At 36.2% G+C, this 16,301-nt stretch overlaps 2 protein-coding genes and 4 non-coding genes across 7 annotated transcripts; 2 read left to right on the forward strand and 4 right to left on the reverse strand.

The window, feature by feature from the left end:
- Positions 1 to 460: 460 nt before the first annotated feature.
- Trnag-ucc (transfer RNA glycine (anticodon UCC)) lies at positions 461 to 532 on the reverse strand. The gene has a single exon. It is a non-coding gene; the product is annotated as a tRNA-Gly (tRNA).
- Positions 533 to 1,531: 999 nt separating this feature from the next.
- Positions 1,532 to 2,576, forward strand: LOC128207307 (putative E3 ubiquitin-protein ligase UBR7). The gene is made up of 2 exons (XM_052910151.1): positions 1,532 to 1,628; positions 2,129 to 2,576. The coding sequence occupies exons 1-2, from the start codon at positions 1,553 to 1,555 to the stop codon at positions 2,284 to 2,286; spliced, it is 234 nt and encodes a 77-aa protein (XP_052766111.1). The 5' UTR covers positions 1,532 to 1,552; the 3' UTR covers positions 2,287 to 2,576.
- Positions 2,577 to 8,257: 5,681 nt separating this feature from the next.
- On the reverse strand, positions 8,258 to 8,329 carry Trnag-ucc (transfer RNA glycine (anticodon UCC)). Its single transcript has one exon. It is a non-coding gene; the product is annotated as a tRNA-Gly (tRNA).
- Positions 8,330 to 9,724: 1,395 nt separating this feature from the next.
- Trnag-ucc (transfer RNA glycine (anticodon UCC)) lies at positions 9,725 to 9,796 on the reverse strand. The gene has a single exon. It is a non-coding gene; the product is annotated as a tRNA-Gly (tRNA).
- A 375-nt stretch (positions 9,797 to 10,171) lies between these two features.
- Positions 10,172 to 10,243, reverse strand: Trnag-ucc (transfer RNA glycine (anticodon UCC)). Its single transcript has one exon. It is a non-coding gene; the product is annotated as a tRNA-Gly (tRNA).
- Positions 10,244 to 11,722: 1,479 nt separating this feature from the next.
- On the forward strand, positions 11,723 to 14,330 carry LOC128209783 (E3 ubiquitin-protein ligase NRDP1-like). Of its 2 annotated transcripts, none has more exons than XM_052913991.1 (2): positions 11,723 to 12,630; positions 12,898 to 14,330. In XM_052913991.1, the coding sequence occupies exon 2, from the start codon at positions 12,972 to 12,974 to the stop codon at positions 13,953 to 13,955; it is 984 nt and encodes a 327-aa protein (XP_052769951.1). In that variant the 5' UTR covers positions 11,723 to 12,630; positions 12,898 to 12,971; the 3' UTR covers positions 13,956 to 14,330. The 2 variants fall into 2 exon arrangements, with proteins under 2 accessions (XP_052769951.1, XP_052769952.1); XM_052913992.1 differs by having other exon boundaries at positions 12,902 to 14,330.
- Positions 14,331 to 16,301: the final 1,971 nt, after the last annotated feature.

The following is a 16,301-nucleotide window of genomic DNA, read 5'->3' on the forward strand; positions in this document are numbered from 1 at the left end:
TAAATCCTGTTACTGCACTTGGTTCACGGATCCTTTATACCACCGACGCTTGTTTTACGTAATGTACTATTGGATGTATATATTCACGTACAGTACTGTAGGACGTAAATGTTGTAACGTAAGTGTGACATGTACCGTGCATTTCGCGATGGTTGGTGTAAAATCACTTAGATAATAACGCCTGTTATAATTGCCGTGGATTATTTTCAGCATTCCATTTTATGAATTTATCCATATGTATATACAAAACTATCTTTCGGTGAAATCACATAATCAAATATGGGTATCTAGTATGTTTTATAATTATTTATCAGATTAATGTTGTTGATCGGTCTTAATACTGCTAGCCGGAAATGTTAGAAGTTGTTTAAACTATTAACGTATTGTGTTCTTGTTCTTATACAATTTGAATAAGAATAACACATTGTGTTCAAATGCATTATACTGAGATAAAAACAAGTGCGTCGGCCGGGAATCGAACCCGGATCGACTGCTTGGAAGGCAACCATGCTAACCTTTACACCACCGACGCTTGTTGTCGATAACGTACTATTTCCAGCAAACTACTTTTATGTACTATAGTATAGGACGTTGACGTTAACGTACTCTAGGACGTATTCATATTGTTACGTAAGCGTGACATGTACCATGCGTCCCGCAGCGGCCGGGGAATAATTGCTAAGATAATAACGCGCTATAAATGCCGCTGAAATACGATTTTTTCAGCATTCTGTTTTGATTTTTATATGAAATATTTCTAAACAAAACTGTACCTTTCGATTAAATCACATAATCAAATAGTTGTATCTATTTATTATTATTATTATTATTATTATTATTATTATTATTATTGTTGTTGTTTATGAGATAACTGATATTGATCGTTCTTAATACTGCTAGCCGGAAAGGTCAGGAGTTGTTTACACTATTAAGGTATTGCATTCTTGTTGATATATGATAATGATCGCGAAAGTTAAGTGGTAAACACGAAACAATTTGCGATTATCTTACGGCAGTTATATGCCACGAATCGTATCTAGTTAACCAGTTAGTAAGTTTCTAAGTGGAATTCGCAAACCATAACTAGATAACCACTTGTTGCTAAAAGCCAAAAATGCATTGGTAAACAAGTGGTAACACGAGTCTTATCTAGTTAACAAGTTATTTTGTTACTTATTAAGTGGAATTCGCAAACCATAACTAGTTAACTTATTAATGGTGTACAGCTAAAAAAGGTAAGAGGTGGCAGTTCTGGGCACTTTCAAGCCAGGTTTTAGTCTTATGATATTGATCTTACCAAAACGGTTTCGCGAATTTTAACTAGATAACTAGATAATTATCGCGAAAATTAATTTGTTAACACGAAACAATTCCCGAACGCTATCAGGATATTTTACGGCAGTTATATGCCACAATATTATACAGTTTGTTGCGTTCAAAAGCATTAACTAAACTAAAACAAATGCGTCGGCCGGGAATCGAAGCCGGGTGACTGCTCGGAAGGCAGTAATTGCTAGTCACCAACGAGAAACGGGGGGCCGCACGAAAGGGGATGTCCTCACAACATGACAGAGAGCAACAAGTTCTAAACTCAATGAATAGGGTCCAGCAGATAGAGATGGTCCAAGGTAAAAAAAAATATGGAATGGGATTTGTCTGTTTTTGAATGGAAAAAATATGGCATTGTCCCACCAGGGTGTCAATACTGTCATATATTTTTTTAACAAAAACGAAGATGTGTTAATGGACAATTTTAAAATATTTTCATATCAGCCTTGATAAACTGGTTTCAATGGCAATGTATTTAATTTGGAGCAATCACTCTGGTTAAAATATCAATTTTGTTGTGTTGTGCGTTATTCTAGTCTATAGAGTCATGCTCCATGATTAACTGAGAAAAATTGACGGGTGTAGGTATTAGCTTGCTCATCTTTATCATAATTGTGGGCAGGCCTTAGTAAGTGATTCTTCATTTCATTTTAAGCATCAAAAGGATTTCAAATGAAATTCAATAGCAAATATATAATAAAATATTTAGATATAGTCCTAAATATGTCTTACTGATAGTATGTCTATGCTCACATGAGTGGAGGGAAGTAGATTCAAATCTTGCTTCTTCTCACTGCAGGGTTTAATGACATGAAGTCAGCGCTGAGTGATTACCTGAAGCATTTCGCGGAGAACGGGAAGGTTGTCCGTGCAGAGGACATACGCGAGTTTTTCACCCAGATGGAGCAACGAAAACGTCAGAAGACTGACCATGCCCCAGCACATTTCTGTAGATAGATACACCTCCATGAGAATTGTCTGTTCTAGTTCCGCCAATATACTTTGGCGAAATAAAATGGTTAATGTTATAATTAGAATTTGAAACCGAAATGGTTTTATTCCAAATGTTTTTAAATGTTGAGTGTTTAAAGAGTGTGATTTTGAAATCTGGAATTTAGAATTTTGTTCAATAGGAAATATTGTTGTGCCAGGGGCCAAGGTTGTACATACATGTTTGAACAAAGATTTTAAAATAGTTTTGAAAAGGCTGCTGGTGCATGCCTGACAATTGTGATACGTTTTTATATCATTTGGTGTTTGAACAAATTTTCAACAAAATATTTTTTTTCATTACACTTAACAGTTCAAGTTTTATTGTTTTAAATGTTCGTACATGTTTCATTTTCTCATATTTGTCCTCATCTCTTGCATCATCATCATCATCGTCGTCGTTGTCGTCGACGTCATCATCATATTCATCATCTTTGGCATTTTGTGTTCAATATCGAACCCCATGTGTTTTATATATGCAATTCATTTGAATAAAATTGATGTTGTTTTTTTGATGACTTTGTTTAATACAATGCGTCTCATTAGCTATAAAATAGGGTATATGTTGTTTTATAAGCGAATGAGCATATTGGTACATTAAGTACCTCCAACAGGTCCAATCCACTTTAAAAAAACAGTGAAGTCTGTAGCGTGCCTGTTTGCCTGACTGTCTGTTGCAAAGTTCATTGCTGCTATGGGTCACTTTTGCATGAACATACAACATATTGTTAAGATCACTCCCTCTGATGGTTTTCAAGCTGGCCAGTTCATTATGATTTGGCTACGGCAAGTGTTAAACTAAATATAGTAAGCATGCTAATTTTTAATGGTATAAAGAGAGAGATTCTTTATTTCCTCCGATATGAAGAGACATGACACATTATAATCAGAACATAATACAAAAAAACATATAGAACAAAAGTTTACATAAATTATATACAACAAACAAATATATCAGATAAGAAGGTTAACTATAAATAATACATCTAGTAATACTGTATGATAACTATGCATCTATACATGTACTAATATAGTGAATGAAACATAGTTTTGTAATTTCATTTACCTTTCCCCATTCTACGACGTCTAATTGATATTGATTTGTTTACATATATTTTAATTTCTTGTTTATGTTTTGAATTTCTACCGTGCTAGCCCAAAATAACCTCAACTACGAAAAGCGAAAGTTTAGGTCACATTCACGGGAGTTATTTATTTGTTGTATCCGTATTTATACATGATCCTAATGTACTTCAGTGCCGCTTTGAAAGCCTTGACTCTAACTGTGTCCTCTATAGAAAGCTGCGGAAAACCAGTTAAAAGTTCGATTAAATTGCTCATCGGGTTTAAGATGACTGAACTCAAGGAAAACTTTGGCACTAAGACATTAACACAACCACGGCGGGGAATCCACGTGACCAAATGGTAGGTTTCAGTGCCAGATGGCTTCACCAAAACGCTCGACTCGAGCCGAAAATCAAGACAATACATATAATTATAATAGTTTCTTTATTTTTTAACATAGCCTATCATATGCCCACCTACCTAGTGTGTATTAACATATCCATGTTTTCCATGAAACTTTAACCGTTCTCGAGAACACTTCTGCAATGATTCCAAAATATACGAAATCCGACTGGTAGGTTACAGTTCCATTTATCATTTTCGCTCGGATTTAGCAAAAAATGAGGTTGTAATTTGGGAAAATCGCAAAAAACACTTAAGTTTTGTTTAAACATAACAGGCATATTCATTTGGCAACGAATATTTTAATGATTTTAAAAGATATGAGCACAAAAAGAAAATGATAGGTTGCAGCTCCGATTTTTGAAGAGATAGGTTGCAGTTCCATATATAGGTTGTCGTCTGGACTGCAAATTATGTAATGTGATTGTATCACTGATATTGTATACAAGCATGGAGGAATTGAAATGTGACAAACTGTTTTTATTTTTATGAATTAAAGATATATATAGGATTATTGAATAATATTACGTTTAATATATAAATAAATGTTAAACATCCTGATATTATATACACGTCGTATATATAATATCAGGATGTTTAACATTTTTATGTATTTACTGCCGATATATTATTATGTGAAGTATTATGGATACAACTTTTCTACCACCTCAGAAAAGTACATCCAATAATTTAACCATGCTAGATATTCTTATCTTGCCCACGGGCAAAGATAAAATGCCCGTATGGAACTCCTTTTTAATGGTCACCACATTGTAATTACCTCCCTTGTTGAAGACTGTCGTCTGTAGCATCATGGAAACCTTGTCTTGTGGCAATATTTAGAATGCTAGATAATTATTTCTCGCTTCGAATGTCACCAAAAAACACTTTTCACGCACCATTCAAGAAATAATGGTTCACTCTCCTTAGAACTATTTAAAGACCGATTTTACTATTGATTTAATCGGAATCACTGCGCGCATATCCATGACAACCACGAATTATCTCATATTCATTCGACATTATTTTCACTATGCACAAAAGAGTTCCAGCAAAAAACTCATTTTTACTTAATTATTTTTAACTGAGGTGGGAGAAAAAGCATCTACCATAGCCACTCGCGGATGAAAGGTTAAACCTCGTTTCCGCAAAACACCCTACGCTCGGGTCGGAATGAACCTATCTTACACTCTCGGCCATGGAAGAAACTTTTAATCTTTATCCTGATCAAGTGTTAAAGATTTCTTTAGTTGAAGTTACCTTTAGGTTAACACAAGGTTTAATAAATAAAAAATACCAATCACTTGTTTGGTATTTGTTCATTTAAACAAGGGTGGTCTCAATTGGTCCGAAGTTGTTCAACACGGCGCATTAATCGAAAGCTAACTCTTCAATATCTTACATCATATTTTTTTCTAGTACTGATATTGAGTCAGGTAATGCATGTTCATGACACGGAAGGATTATAACAGCGACGAATGTAGTTTTATAATTAAACAATGGAGGAATAAGCAAGGTTTAAACCACATCATCCTGCGATTAAACAATATTTTTACATATAAAATGCATGTTGACATTGAAAACCAGTCGAGTTTAATTCGTTGATCTTGTTCAAACGCAAGCAACAAAGTTAAACGTTATACTTAACTAAAATGACAAACATTGCCTTTCATGAGTTCTGCTTACATGAACTGGTGACCAAATATGTATTATAAAAGTTTTATGAATATTTACAAACACAATACAAATTTGATAGTACATAGTAATGAAAGAAAGTCACAGTAACATAAATTGCGACAAGTTTGTTTTATACGCATTAAGTTGGTCTCGTTTATAATTTATTATTTAGCCGCTGCATACAAGTCTGATCTTACAAACGATTAAAAACAATGATAATGCATCGGCTAAAATCAATAGACTGTTTCCTATTAATTTAAGCAATATTTCTTCGAAAGCGAAATAGAAATAGCTGTTTAAGAATTAGCTCATTTTGTCGAGTGGCATTGTCATTGGTGAAGTGCTCGCATCTAAATGCGTCTTAGTTTAATACATCATTGTATAATTTAGCACAGTTCATAAGGAAGTCCGGGTATAATTGTACATCGAGTACCTTTATCAAATGTTCGTCGATTTTGCCAAGTGTGTATATAATGAAGGACTGTCTCGATGTCGTACTAAGTAAGTCATACATAGGTCCACTCAAACTTTTAATCGCCACCAGGAATAAGTCGCGAATAGCTATTGTTATTTTAGCAACACTCGAACATCAAGTGCTCGAGCTCATGGCTGCATTGTCGATGGCATAAACGGCAATCCATCGGCTGGTCTGGGGGACGCTGGCAGCAAAGACATGCTAGCAGCTTCATGAGGGAGAGGCTCTCGGGACGAGCTCTCGCGACGGACCACACACTTGACAGGCACAGATGCGGATGGATCTGTTTAAACAGATCAAAGTCAGAGCTTGTGTCCATTATCGCTTTCCATGCATTCACTTCGTGGTTGTAGACAGCTGTTTTGCAGACACGTTTCCAGATGTACTTGTTTGGGAATGACACTTTGACTAGGTTCAATATATAATATTATAACACACACACATATTCTGCGGGAGGCCAGTCTTGACCTCACCTTGTGATCAAACGAATGCTCACTGAACACTTCTTTTGTTTTGTTGTATCGCTGCCATTTTTTTGGTTGGCTGTTTAGATATCCTGCATTCATTTCGTTTAGGTTGATGATGGGAAAGACTCTCTTATTCGTGTCATTGGTCTAAAAGATAAAAATGCATTCCATATGATATATCGAAAATTGCAAAACATCGATTGACACGTCATACAATAAAAGTATACTGGTGTGCAGGTTTAAGAATTCAACTCTAAACGTGTAATACATCAATTTGTCACAGGAAACAAATCATTAATGATGGTAACCTTATAAATTTGTAAGCAGAAAAATCAAAAGTATAAAAACAGCAGTCTCGATGTGATTTTCAATGATTTTATAATTTTAGATTATGTTATAACTATGTAAAACGAACAATGGTATAGAAAAATATCGGTTGAGTTTTATGGAAACCTATATGTTTGGCTTCAACACTAAAACTAAGTCAAAGAATCTGCAGTCCAGACGGCAACCTAAATATGGAACTGCAACCTATCTCTTCAAAAATCGGAGCTGCAACCTATCATTTTCTTTTCGTTCTCATATCTTTCAAAATCATTATAATATTCGTTCCCAAATGCATGTGCCTGTTATGTTTAAACAAAACTTAAGTGTTTTATGCGATTTTCCCAAATTATAACCTCATTTTCTGCTAAATCCGAGCGAAAATGATAAATGGAACTGTAACCTACCAGTCGGATTTCGTACATTTTGGAAACATTGCAGAAGTGTTTTCGAGAACGGTTAAAGTTTCAAGGAAAAGATGGATATGCTAATACAAACTAGGTAGGTGGGCATATGATAGGCTATGTTAAAAATTAAAGAAACTATTATAATTATATGTATTACCTTGATTTTCGGCTCGAGTCGAGCGTTTTGGTGACGCCATCTTGCACTGAAACCTACCATTTGGTCACGTGGATTCCCCGCCGTGACAACGCTATCCATAAATCGTCTTTAGAAGAGCTCGAGATTTTACAAAACATTAATTTGTGTAAAACCATTAAATTATTGTGTTCTGTAACTATTTCACATTCATGGCATTTGGACACAAAACATCTTGAAAAATATTTACTAATAACCAGCATAGCAGTCCTACAATTTTTCAGCTGGCCTCTATACATGTTATTAAACTGCCACATTACACAAGGTTCATATTCACAATGGAAAGACTTAAACAATCGTAGGTTCACATCGTTTTCCTGTGATATTTTGTAATCGGCTACAACACGATTCTTGATAGATTTCTTTACAGTAGATCTGCAGCTATCATGACTCGGAAAATTGCTCTGGAAGTGGCATAATAAATGTTTTAGTTTATATTTGCCTAACATTCTGTAAATGTCCGGAATAAATCCTGTTACTGCACTTGGTTCACGGATCCTTTATACCACCGACGCTTGTTTTACGTAATGTACTATTGGATGTATATATTCACGTACAGTACTGTAGGACGTAAATGTTGTAACGTAAGTGTGACATGTACCGTGCATTTCGCGATGGTTGGTGTAAAATCACTTAGATAATAACGCCTGTTATAATTGCCGCTGATTATTTTCAGCATTCCATTTTATGAATTTATCCATATGTATATATACAAAACTATATTTCGGTGAAATCACATAATCAAATATGGGTATCTAGTATGTTTTATAATTATTTATCAGATTAATGTTGTTGATCGGTCTTAATACCGCTAGCCGGAGATGTTAGAAGTTGTTTAAACTATTAACGTATTGTGTTCTTGTTCTTATACAATTTGAATAAGAATAACACATTGTGTTCAAATGCATTATACTGAGATAAAAACAAGTGCGTCGGCCGGGAATCGAACCCGGATCGACTGCTTGGAAGGCAACCATGCTAACCTTTACACCACCGACGCTTGTTGTCGATTACGTACTATTTCCAGCAAATTACTTTTATGTACTATAGTATAGGACGTTGACACTATAGTATAGGACGTTGACGTTAACGTACTCTAGGACGTATTCATATTGTTACGTAAGCGTGACATGTACCATGCGTCCCGCAGCGGCCGGGAAATAATTGCTAATATAATTACGCGCTATTATTGCCGCTGAAATACGATTTTTTCAGCAATCTGTTTTGATTTTTTATATAAAATGTTACTATACACAACTGTACCTTTCGATAAAATCTCATTATCAAATAGTTGTATCTATTTATTATTATTATTATTATTATTATTATTATTATTATTATTATTATTATTATTTTTATTGATTATGAGATAACTGATATTGATAATTCTTAATACTGCTAGCCGGAAAGGTCAGGAGTTGTTTACACTATTTAGGTATTGCATTCTTGTTCTTATATGATAATGATCGCGAAAGTTAAGTGGTAAACACGAAACAATTCGCGATTATCTTACGGCAGTTATATGCCATGAATCTTATCTAGTTAACCAGTTAGGAAGTTACAAAGTGGAATTCGCAAATGATAACTAGATAACCACTTGCTGCTAAAAGCCAAAAATGCATTGGTAGAAAAGTGGTAACACGAATCTTATCTAGTTAACAAGTTATTTTGTTACTTATAATGTGGAATTCGCAAACCATAACTAGTTAACCTATTAATGGTGTACAGCTAAAAAAATAACAGGTGGCAATTCTGGGCACATTCAAGCCAGGTTTTAGTCTCATGATATTGATCTTACCGAAAAGGTTTCGGGAATTTTAACTAGATAGCTAGATAATTATGGCGAAAATTTAGTGGTCGAGTGGTTAACTCGAAACAATTCCCGAACGCTATCAGGTTGTTTTACGGCAGTTATTTATTAAACAAAGTTCTTTCCGGGTATAGATGATCAGTGAAACAGGTCTGGAGTATTCTTTATCAAGTGGTACATGCTGTCCTGTCGGCAGCGTGCGCGCGGACCGTTCCATTGTTTTCACTTTTTGTTTCAGCTATATTTTGCATTGATAGTGTTCTTGAAAAGATCATTATGAAAGTGCCCTTCAAACATGTCGGTAACATGCAACAGATCACAGGTCAAACAGCAATTTCGCTTAAAAACTTATTTTCAACATCAAAACAAGTGCGAAACAGGAGTATTCTTTATCAAGTGTTATATGCCTTCCCGTCGGCAGCGTGCGCGCGAATCGTTTTGATTTTTTCCACCTTTTGTTAAAACGAAATTTAGCAGTGATAGTGTGCTTCAAATGATCATTATGAGAGCGCCTTAAAAGCGGTATGATATAACATATACAACATTTATTTCCGCGTTAAGAATTATTTTTAAGGTCAAAACAAGTGCGTCGGCCGGGAATCGAACCCGGATCGACTGCTTGGAAGGCAACCATGCTAACCTTTACACCACCGACGCTTGCCGTGAAAGGCATACTATAGCCAGTATATGTCGTTTATGTACTGTTTGACGTATACTTTAACGTACTGTAGGACGTACTCGTATGTATTGTAACGTTAGTGTGCGTTTTGTCGATGGTCGTTGTATTATCACTCAGATAATGCATTATCAATGCCGATGAAAATAGATTCCATCAGCATTCCATTTTGATTTATTTATACAAATGTATCTTTATATGAAATCACACTAACAAATGTTTGTATTTATAATGTTTTAACTATTATCTCTCAGTTTCATGATATTGATCGTGCTTAATACTTTTAGCCGGAAATGTATTGCATTCTTGTTCTTATGCAATGTTGAAAAGCATTGCACTTACATAAAAAAAACAAGTGCGTCGGCCGGGAATCGAACCCGGATCGACTGCTTGGAAGGCAACCATGCTAACCTTTACACCACCGACGCTTACTGATGTATCGAGCTTATGTTCTTGCCTTAGGTACATATAGATCATTAAAACGCTTTACGTGGCAAGCTGGAATTCTTAACAGCCTAGGGCCAATAAAATCGTCTGCTTTACAAATGTTTTTTCTCATATGAACCACTATGATCGAAATCCTCCCCTCAATATCAGAAAAAAATACGCTGAAGATGCACCTTTTCAGACTAGAAATTGTTAAAATTTTCACGGGAGCGTAACCCTAAGCCACCGTTTTCACATATTATTCTATATGTATATATTTTGGAGGTGGGGGGGGGCGCACGTCAAAAGGTTGCGCTCCCTCTGACGTCAATCCCTGTGCTCCATCTTCTGATAACTATATATTTCAAACCATCTGGTTGTACTTTATGCATGTCCAAGATAAGATAACAGTTATCAGTACCACAGATATTCAATAAGATCTTCAATATTCAGTTCAGTGTCAAGCGGTCACTCTTAGTTTGTATTGCATCTTCTCCCACCTTGAACAGATGATACTATACCGTACATACATTAGCGATCGCCGGCGACAAATCGATATATTGGCCCGCGCCCGACACATCTCTGGCACAGCGCTGCGAACCGATGTGATGGAAGGTTTCCGGACTGTCACTTGCGAATACCGGGTCTTATTAATGTTCACCTTTATTGCAAAATATTGATAAATATACAAGGAAATTCGGTTTAAAAAGAATATGGAAACAATTAAATAATGCAAATGTAAGTTAAAAGCCTGGGCGCTGGATGCGGAAGACTTGAAGTCAGTCGAGTATTTTCCGTGCACGGGTAACGTGACTAAGGATTGGAGGGAGCAACAGACGGGGTGTTTAAAAGAGCAGCTGGTACTGTTGAATGTTTGATGACCAGAGTCAATGAGCGCTACCCCAGGGACCGTTTACCTGTCGGATCGCTCCTACCTCTCTCGTGACTACGATAAGTGTGACTCTGTCTAGAAATTCACATATTGGCAAGACTGTGCCTGACGCTGTCTTTGCTTCCCTGGACGCCTCCTTAGTGGAAAGGGATAACCTTTACTGTGTAGAAGCAGAATTAAAAAAGAACACTGTAATGGCTCTGTTTCAGCCGTAGAATTACACTATTTTCAATCTGAATATTGCAATTTCACGCTGTGGACACTATTGTTAATGACAAAATAACAGATTCGGTTATTGATTGAATACGAGATGATAATGAAAGGAAGATTAATTGCAAGATTATTGTAAACTATTTCGGCGACCACTGAGTGTTTAAGGAATATAGGAATTATACAAGACATGATCTATATATTATTTAATAAATTAAGCGAATATTCGGTGTATGAACATATTTCGTTTCACATCTACTGCAAATGAGATTTTGGATATAATTTCTAAAGCAGACATTAACCAAAGTTTGTTTAAACAGTTGGAATTAAGAGTAACACAAAGTCACAGAATAAATACAATTATTATAAGTTGCATTAGTTTCCTTTCACCTATAATTATCAATAATACATTCAACTGTTCACTGACTTTTAAAAGTTTATTTAAGTGGACTTTGTCATGAGAAGTTAATTGCTACTTTGTGTTCATTAAACGTTTGTGAACTATAGTGAATATTGACTCAAGAACTGATATATAGTTCTCCCTTTTGCCAAAACGAAAAAAGGTTTATAAACGCGTTAATTGTAAAAACTGGCATAAATACCCACTTAAAATGGAAGTAATAGCACAAGGACATTCAACAATACATTTTTTGAAACAAATTGTTTGACAGACATGGTGACATGCTTGAACTGTTAAAGATATACTGAGCACGGTATTGTGGGGAGAAAAAGACAGGTTGAAGATTGTGGAGTAGACGTTGTGGTATTTGATTGAATTGTAAAAAAATAATCTGATGGAATTAAATCTTTAAAATGTGCGTGATGAAGAAAAAAGACTCCGAAATGATGTGATTTAACGAATGCATAAAACATTAGCTATAAAGGTTTATTTGTGAGACGTTCGTCTCTGATACTCGTGTGAAAACTGCATCATCTAGACTTACAACTGTACTTAGATGATCTATGCAGTCAGTTCCTCGTATACACACACTCGAGTTGGGAACTTGAAGTTCACCTGGACTGGATATCTGACTGTAAACTTCGTTACCTGGAACTGTGGTATGCGTTCGTGGAGTTTTAATATAACATTTCCCATGGACATTTAAATTATCGTCAGATCTTAGTGACAGAAATATGATGGAAAATCTATCGGAGATGAACTTGTCGGTGGATAGTAGACCAAAGGGATTTTAAAAAATATGTGGCTGGTATATCAAAAGGAAGACCTTTGCTCCTGACTTAGAGGGGGTTATCTGCGTTCCTATATCAACGAGAGGCTGAGTGCAGGTATTTACATTTTTACAACTTCATTTTAGTATCATTAGCTCTACTCGAAGATATTTAAAGCATACATTTTATCAGTGGTGTCGTTTTAAAGAGGGCTAATTTACAAGGCTTACTTGATCAAACAAAATTTATCTTTCTTTGGAATTATTTAAACAAGATTTTGTCGATTTTACGAACTCTTAATATCAAAGAAACAGTAAGTGGACTTAAATTTTGAAGAACATTTTTGAAATGTCATTCAATTTAATGTTTTGACATTTATCAAAGGCAGATTGACAAAGCGGACGACACCAGGCCCTCTGCAGACGACATACCTCGACACAGCAGACTACACCGGTACCATGGGGTTCGGCGTTCAGCGATTTATTGGCCCCGTCGACCCAAATTTGATCTGTGGAATCTGTAGTGCGGTGCTCGAAGATGCCGTGCTCACGCCATGTGGCCACTCGTTCTGCCAGAGCTGCATCACCACGTGGCTAGCCCGTCCCGGGACTGACACGTGCCCAGAGTGCCGCAGCCACGTGGCCTCCCGTGACGTAAAACCTGTTTTATCGTTACGTAATCTCATAAATGGTTTTGACGTCGGATGTGACTTTAACGAGCGAGGATGTAAGGTGATTTTAAAGCTGGACAGGTTGAAGAACCATTTGCAAACGTGTGGTTACGTGCCTGTCACGTGCGCAGGATGTGAAGAGGCGGTGAGTAGGTTCGAACTCGCCTCTCACCAGATTAGGTGCGAGGGAATTGCAAACTCGGTGAGGGACGAAGATGATGATATTACACCACAACAGAGATTAGGAAATATACGCTTCACTCATGCATTGACTTCTATAGATGTGTCGGAACTTATTTCTAAAATTGCTTCTCTGGAATTTCAGGCGAAAACTCTAAAAAGAGACCTCCAAATTGCGGAATCCAAGAACCGTGTTCTTGATAGAGAATACAGAAAAACTAAAGACGAATTACAACATAAAAGATGTGAGCTTTTAGAACTCAATAACGAATTCGATCCAGATTATGAATACGGGTATTGTCCGCAAAGTATCGCCAAACTTTCTCTCCTAATTGCGCGACATCTACTTAATAAGCCATCATACATTGACAGGGACAAGATATTCACTTCAGTGCGCCGTTGTTATGATAAGTATGCGCGCTGCGGTTCTGAGTTCGAGCATGACGTACACATGCTCGTCGCTACGGCGTTCGCGAGCAACTGGTTTCCGGAACCAGCCCGCAGTACCTTCCACCATTGGCTGCAGAGCATCGCCAGATATAGACAACTTTCCACTAACGCTGCCAAATACGCCGCTCTAGTCAAATCATGAAAGACTGACATTCATGTTAATACTTTATTTTTCATGTATTTTGTCATTAATTTCATATAGAACCTGTGCGACCCACGCATCGTATTTGCATGTTCGTTTGATGTACTGTTTAATGTGTCTCTTATTGTAATTCACCGTTTTAATGTTGATTTTATGTCTACAATGTGTTATTCCTTGGTTACTTTTGTAACGTTTGATCTGTGATTTTCGTTTAATTTTAGGAGAATTAGTACACCTTTGATGATACTTGCAATATGATACGAGCGTTATTAATTCTCATATTTGGTTATGTGTTGACTTATCAATCATGATGATTAATTTACGGTATATTGTTGAGCACATCCTTTTGGTGGAATAAACCTGTTATCAGTGTCAGGGTGAAATGTTTGTCAATCAATATCGGCGTGAAAACTTGGATCACGCAGTCATTTGTGCAAACTTAGTAAGGCCAAAAGCATCAAAATCGATGAACAGGGTGATCCGTAAAATATGATACTACTTTGGGGGATTCCTTATAAAATTGCGAGAACCTAACAAATATGCCAAAATGAATGCTATTAAAATCGGGAATTTCACTGATTTCAATATATTCAGAAGTATGGATAAACGTTGACGTCATTATAACGCTGTGACGTCATTTCCGCCATGCAGAATACGGCGACGTCGAATCAAAAGGCTAAGGAAATAGGTCACATTTATTTTGCGAGTCATTTTCCGGTAATTGTTATATGTACAATGCAAAAAAGTTATCCAGAATGTTATATAAAATTTACTGAACTTAAAATACACGAACAGTAGACAGATTTCAACAGACTGGGTCAGTTTAGAACCATCGAACCAACAACAATGGAATACCAAGATCAAGCCGGGGTGCAGAGAACATTGCAGAAGTCCACCAAGTGATAGAGGAAACACCAGGATAATCAGTGAGGGAAGTTCTTGGAGCAATTACAAATTCCTTTAGTGAGTTATGGAAATGTTTATAGGACATTGCGTTGTGTTTTAAAACTGTTTCCATATTCCTTGTTTGTTATGCAGCATTTACTTTAACCAGTATATATTTTACAACGATTGTGAAGTCAGCTATGATAGCTTATACTACGTCACTCTCGTTGGCACGATGTTTCGCGAAGTTATGCAGCATTTGATACTGAAACAGACATCAACAGCAGATTGGAACATGCCAATTGGACGATTGATCATAATGTCGCAGTTGAAAAGCTATGGGTCTCAGATGAATCCCATTTCTATTTGAATTCCCCAACAAACAAACATACTTGTCGAGTATGGGGGAAAGAGAAACCTGCTTTTTATCTGGAAATCCCACGTCACGACGAAAAAGTGACTGTATGAGCAGCTTTAAGCTCAACCTGTGGGATCAGGCCATTATCCTTCGAATCGGATGGTGCGCATCAACAGTTAATAGTTGTCGGTTTTTGACATTGTTGAGAAACAAGCTCCTTCCTGCACTGCGCAGAAAAGGCACTGTCATAATTGAGATTTTGTTTCACGGTTCTTCTCTTCTTTTAAAGGAGGAAATAAAGATATCTGTCTACCTGCACCACATACTGCGGGACAGGTGCTCCATTGGCTACGAAACACGTTAGGTGAAAATTTCCTTTTATTCAGAGAATTTGGCCACCGCATATTCCAGACATAAGTCCGTATTAATATTTCTTTTTATGTGGATACATGTATTTGAAAGACCGAGTTTGCAATCCAAAGCCAGATACACTTTTAAAAGTAGCCGTTCGTAGAGAAACGAGAAAGATTGTACCAGAAATGTATATGAATGAGATTGAAAATTTAAAAAAGAGACTATAAAAACGTCGATGTAGCACAAAATGGACGTCACATAGAACATTTGTTGTAAAATTTGATGAGTAATTTCTATAAATAAAAATCACTGAATTCATATGATGTATATTTTAAATAATTTTTGAGATCTCTAGTTTATATAAAAAAATTTTTTTCTAAAGTAGTCCGAGATTTGCTGAAGTGCCAAGACGTTAAAAGGGTATCATATTTTACGAATCACCGTGTAAAATAGTTCTATAAATCATACGAATCTTGCTCCGCAGCTTTAGGAAAGATACTATATTTTGGTTCCCATGGTTCCAATTGAATACTCAGGTGAAATAATACGATCCCTCATTATTCTTATACAGAATGGACGATTTAAGTGATTGGAATTAGTTAGAAGCGTTTCTATGGAAACGAACGTGAACACAGGTTGCAGATTCAAAATCAATAAAGGTAATTGACTTATAGGGAAATTCTCATGAAATTATCCTGGGAAGTCAGTCTGTATATTGATTATCACCTTTAAAACTCTGCGTTGTCAAA

The sequence above is a fragment of the Mya arenaria genome, chromosome 11 (assembly GCF_026914265.1).
Source record: "Mya arenaria isolate MELC-2E11 chromosome 11, ASM2691426v1".
Lineage (NCBI taxonomy): Eukaryota > Metazoa > Mollusca > Bivalvia > Myida > Myidae > Mya > Mya arenaria.

Coding starts and splice junctions, on each gene's coding strand:
- LOC128207307 (XM_052910151.1), top strand. CDS start 1,553: ATGTCCTCACAACATGACAGAGAGCAACAAGTTCTAAACTCAATGAAT. Junction 1,629..2,128: donor GCAGATAGAGATGGTCCAAG/GTAAAAAAAAAT, acceptor TTCTCACTGCAG/GGTTTAATGACATGAAGTCA.
- LOC128209783 (XM_052913991.1), top strand. CDS start 12,972: ATGGGGTTCGGCGTTCAGCGATTTATTGGCCCCGTCGACCCAAATTTG.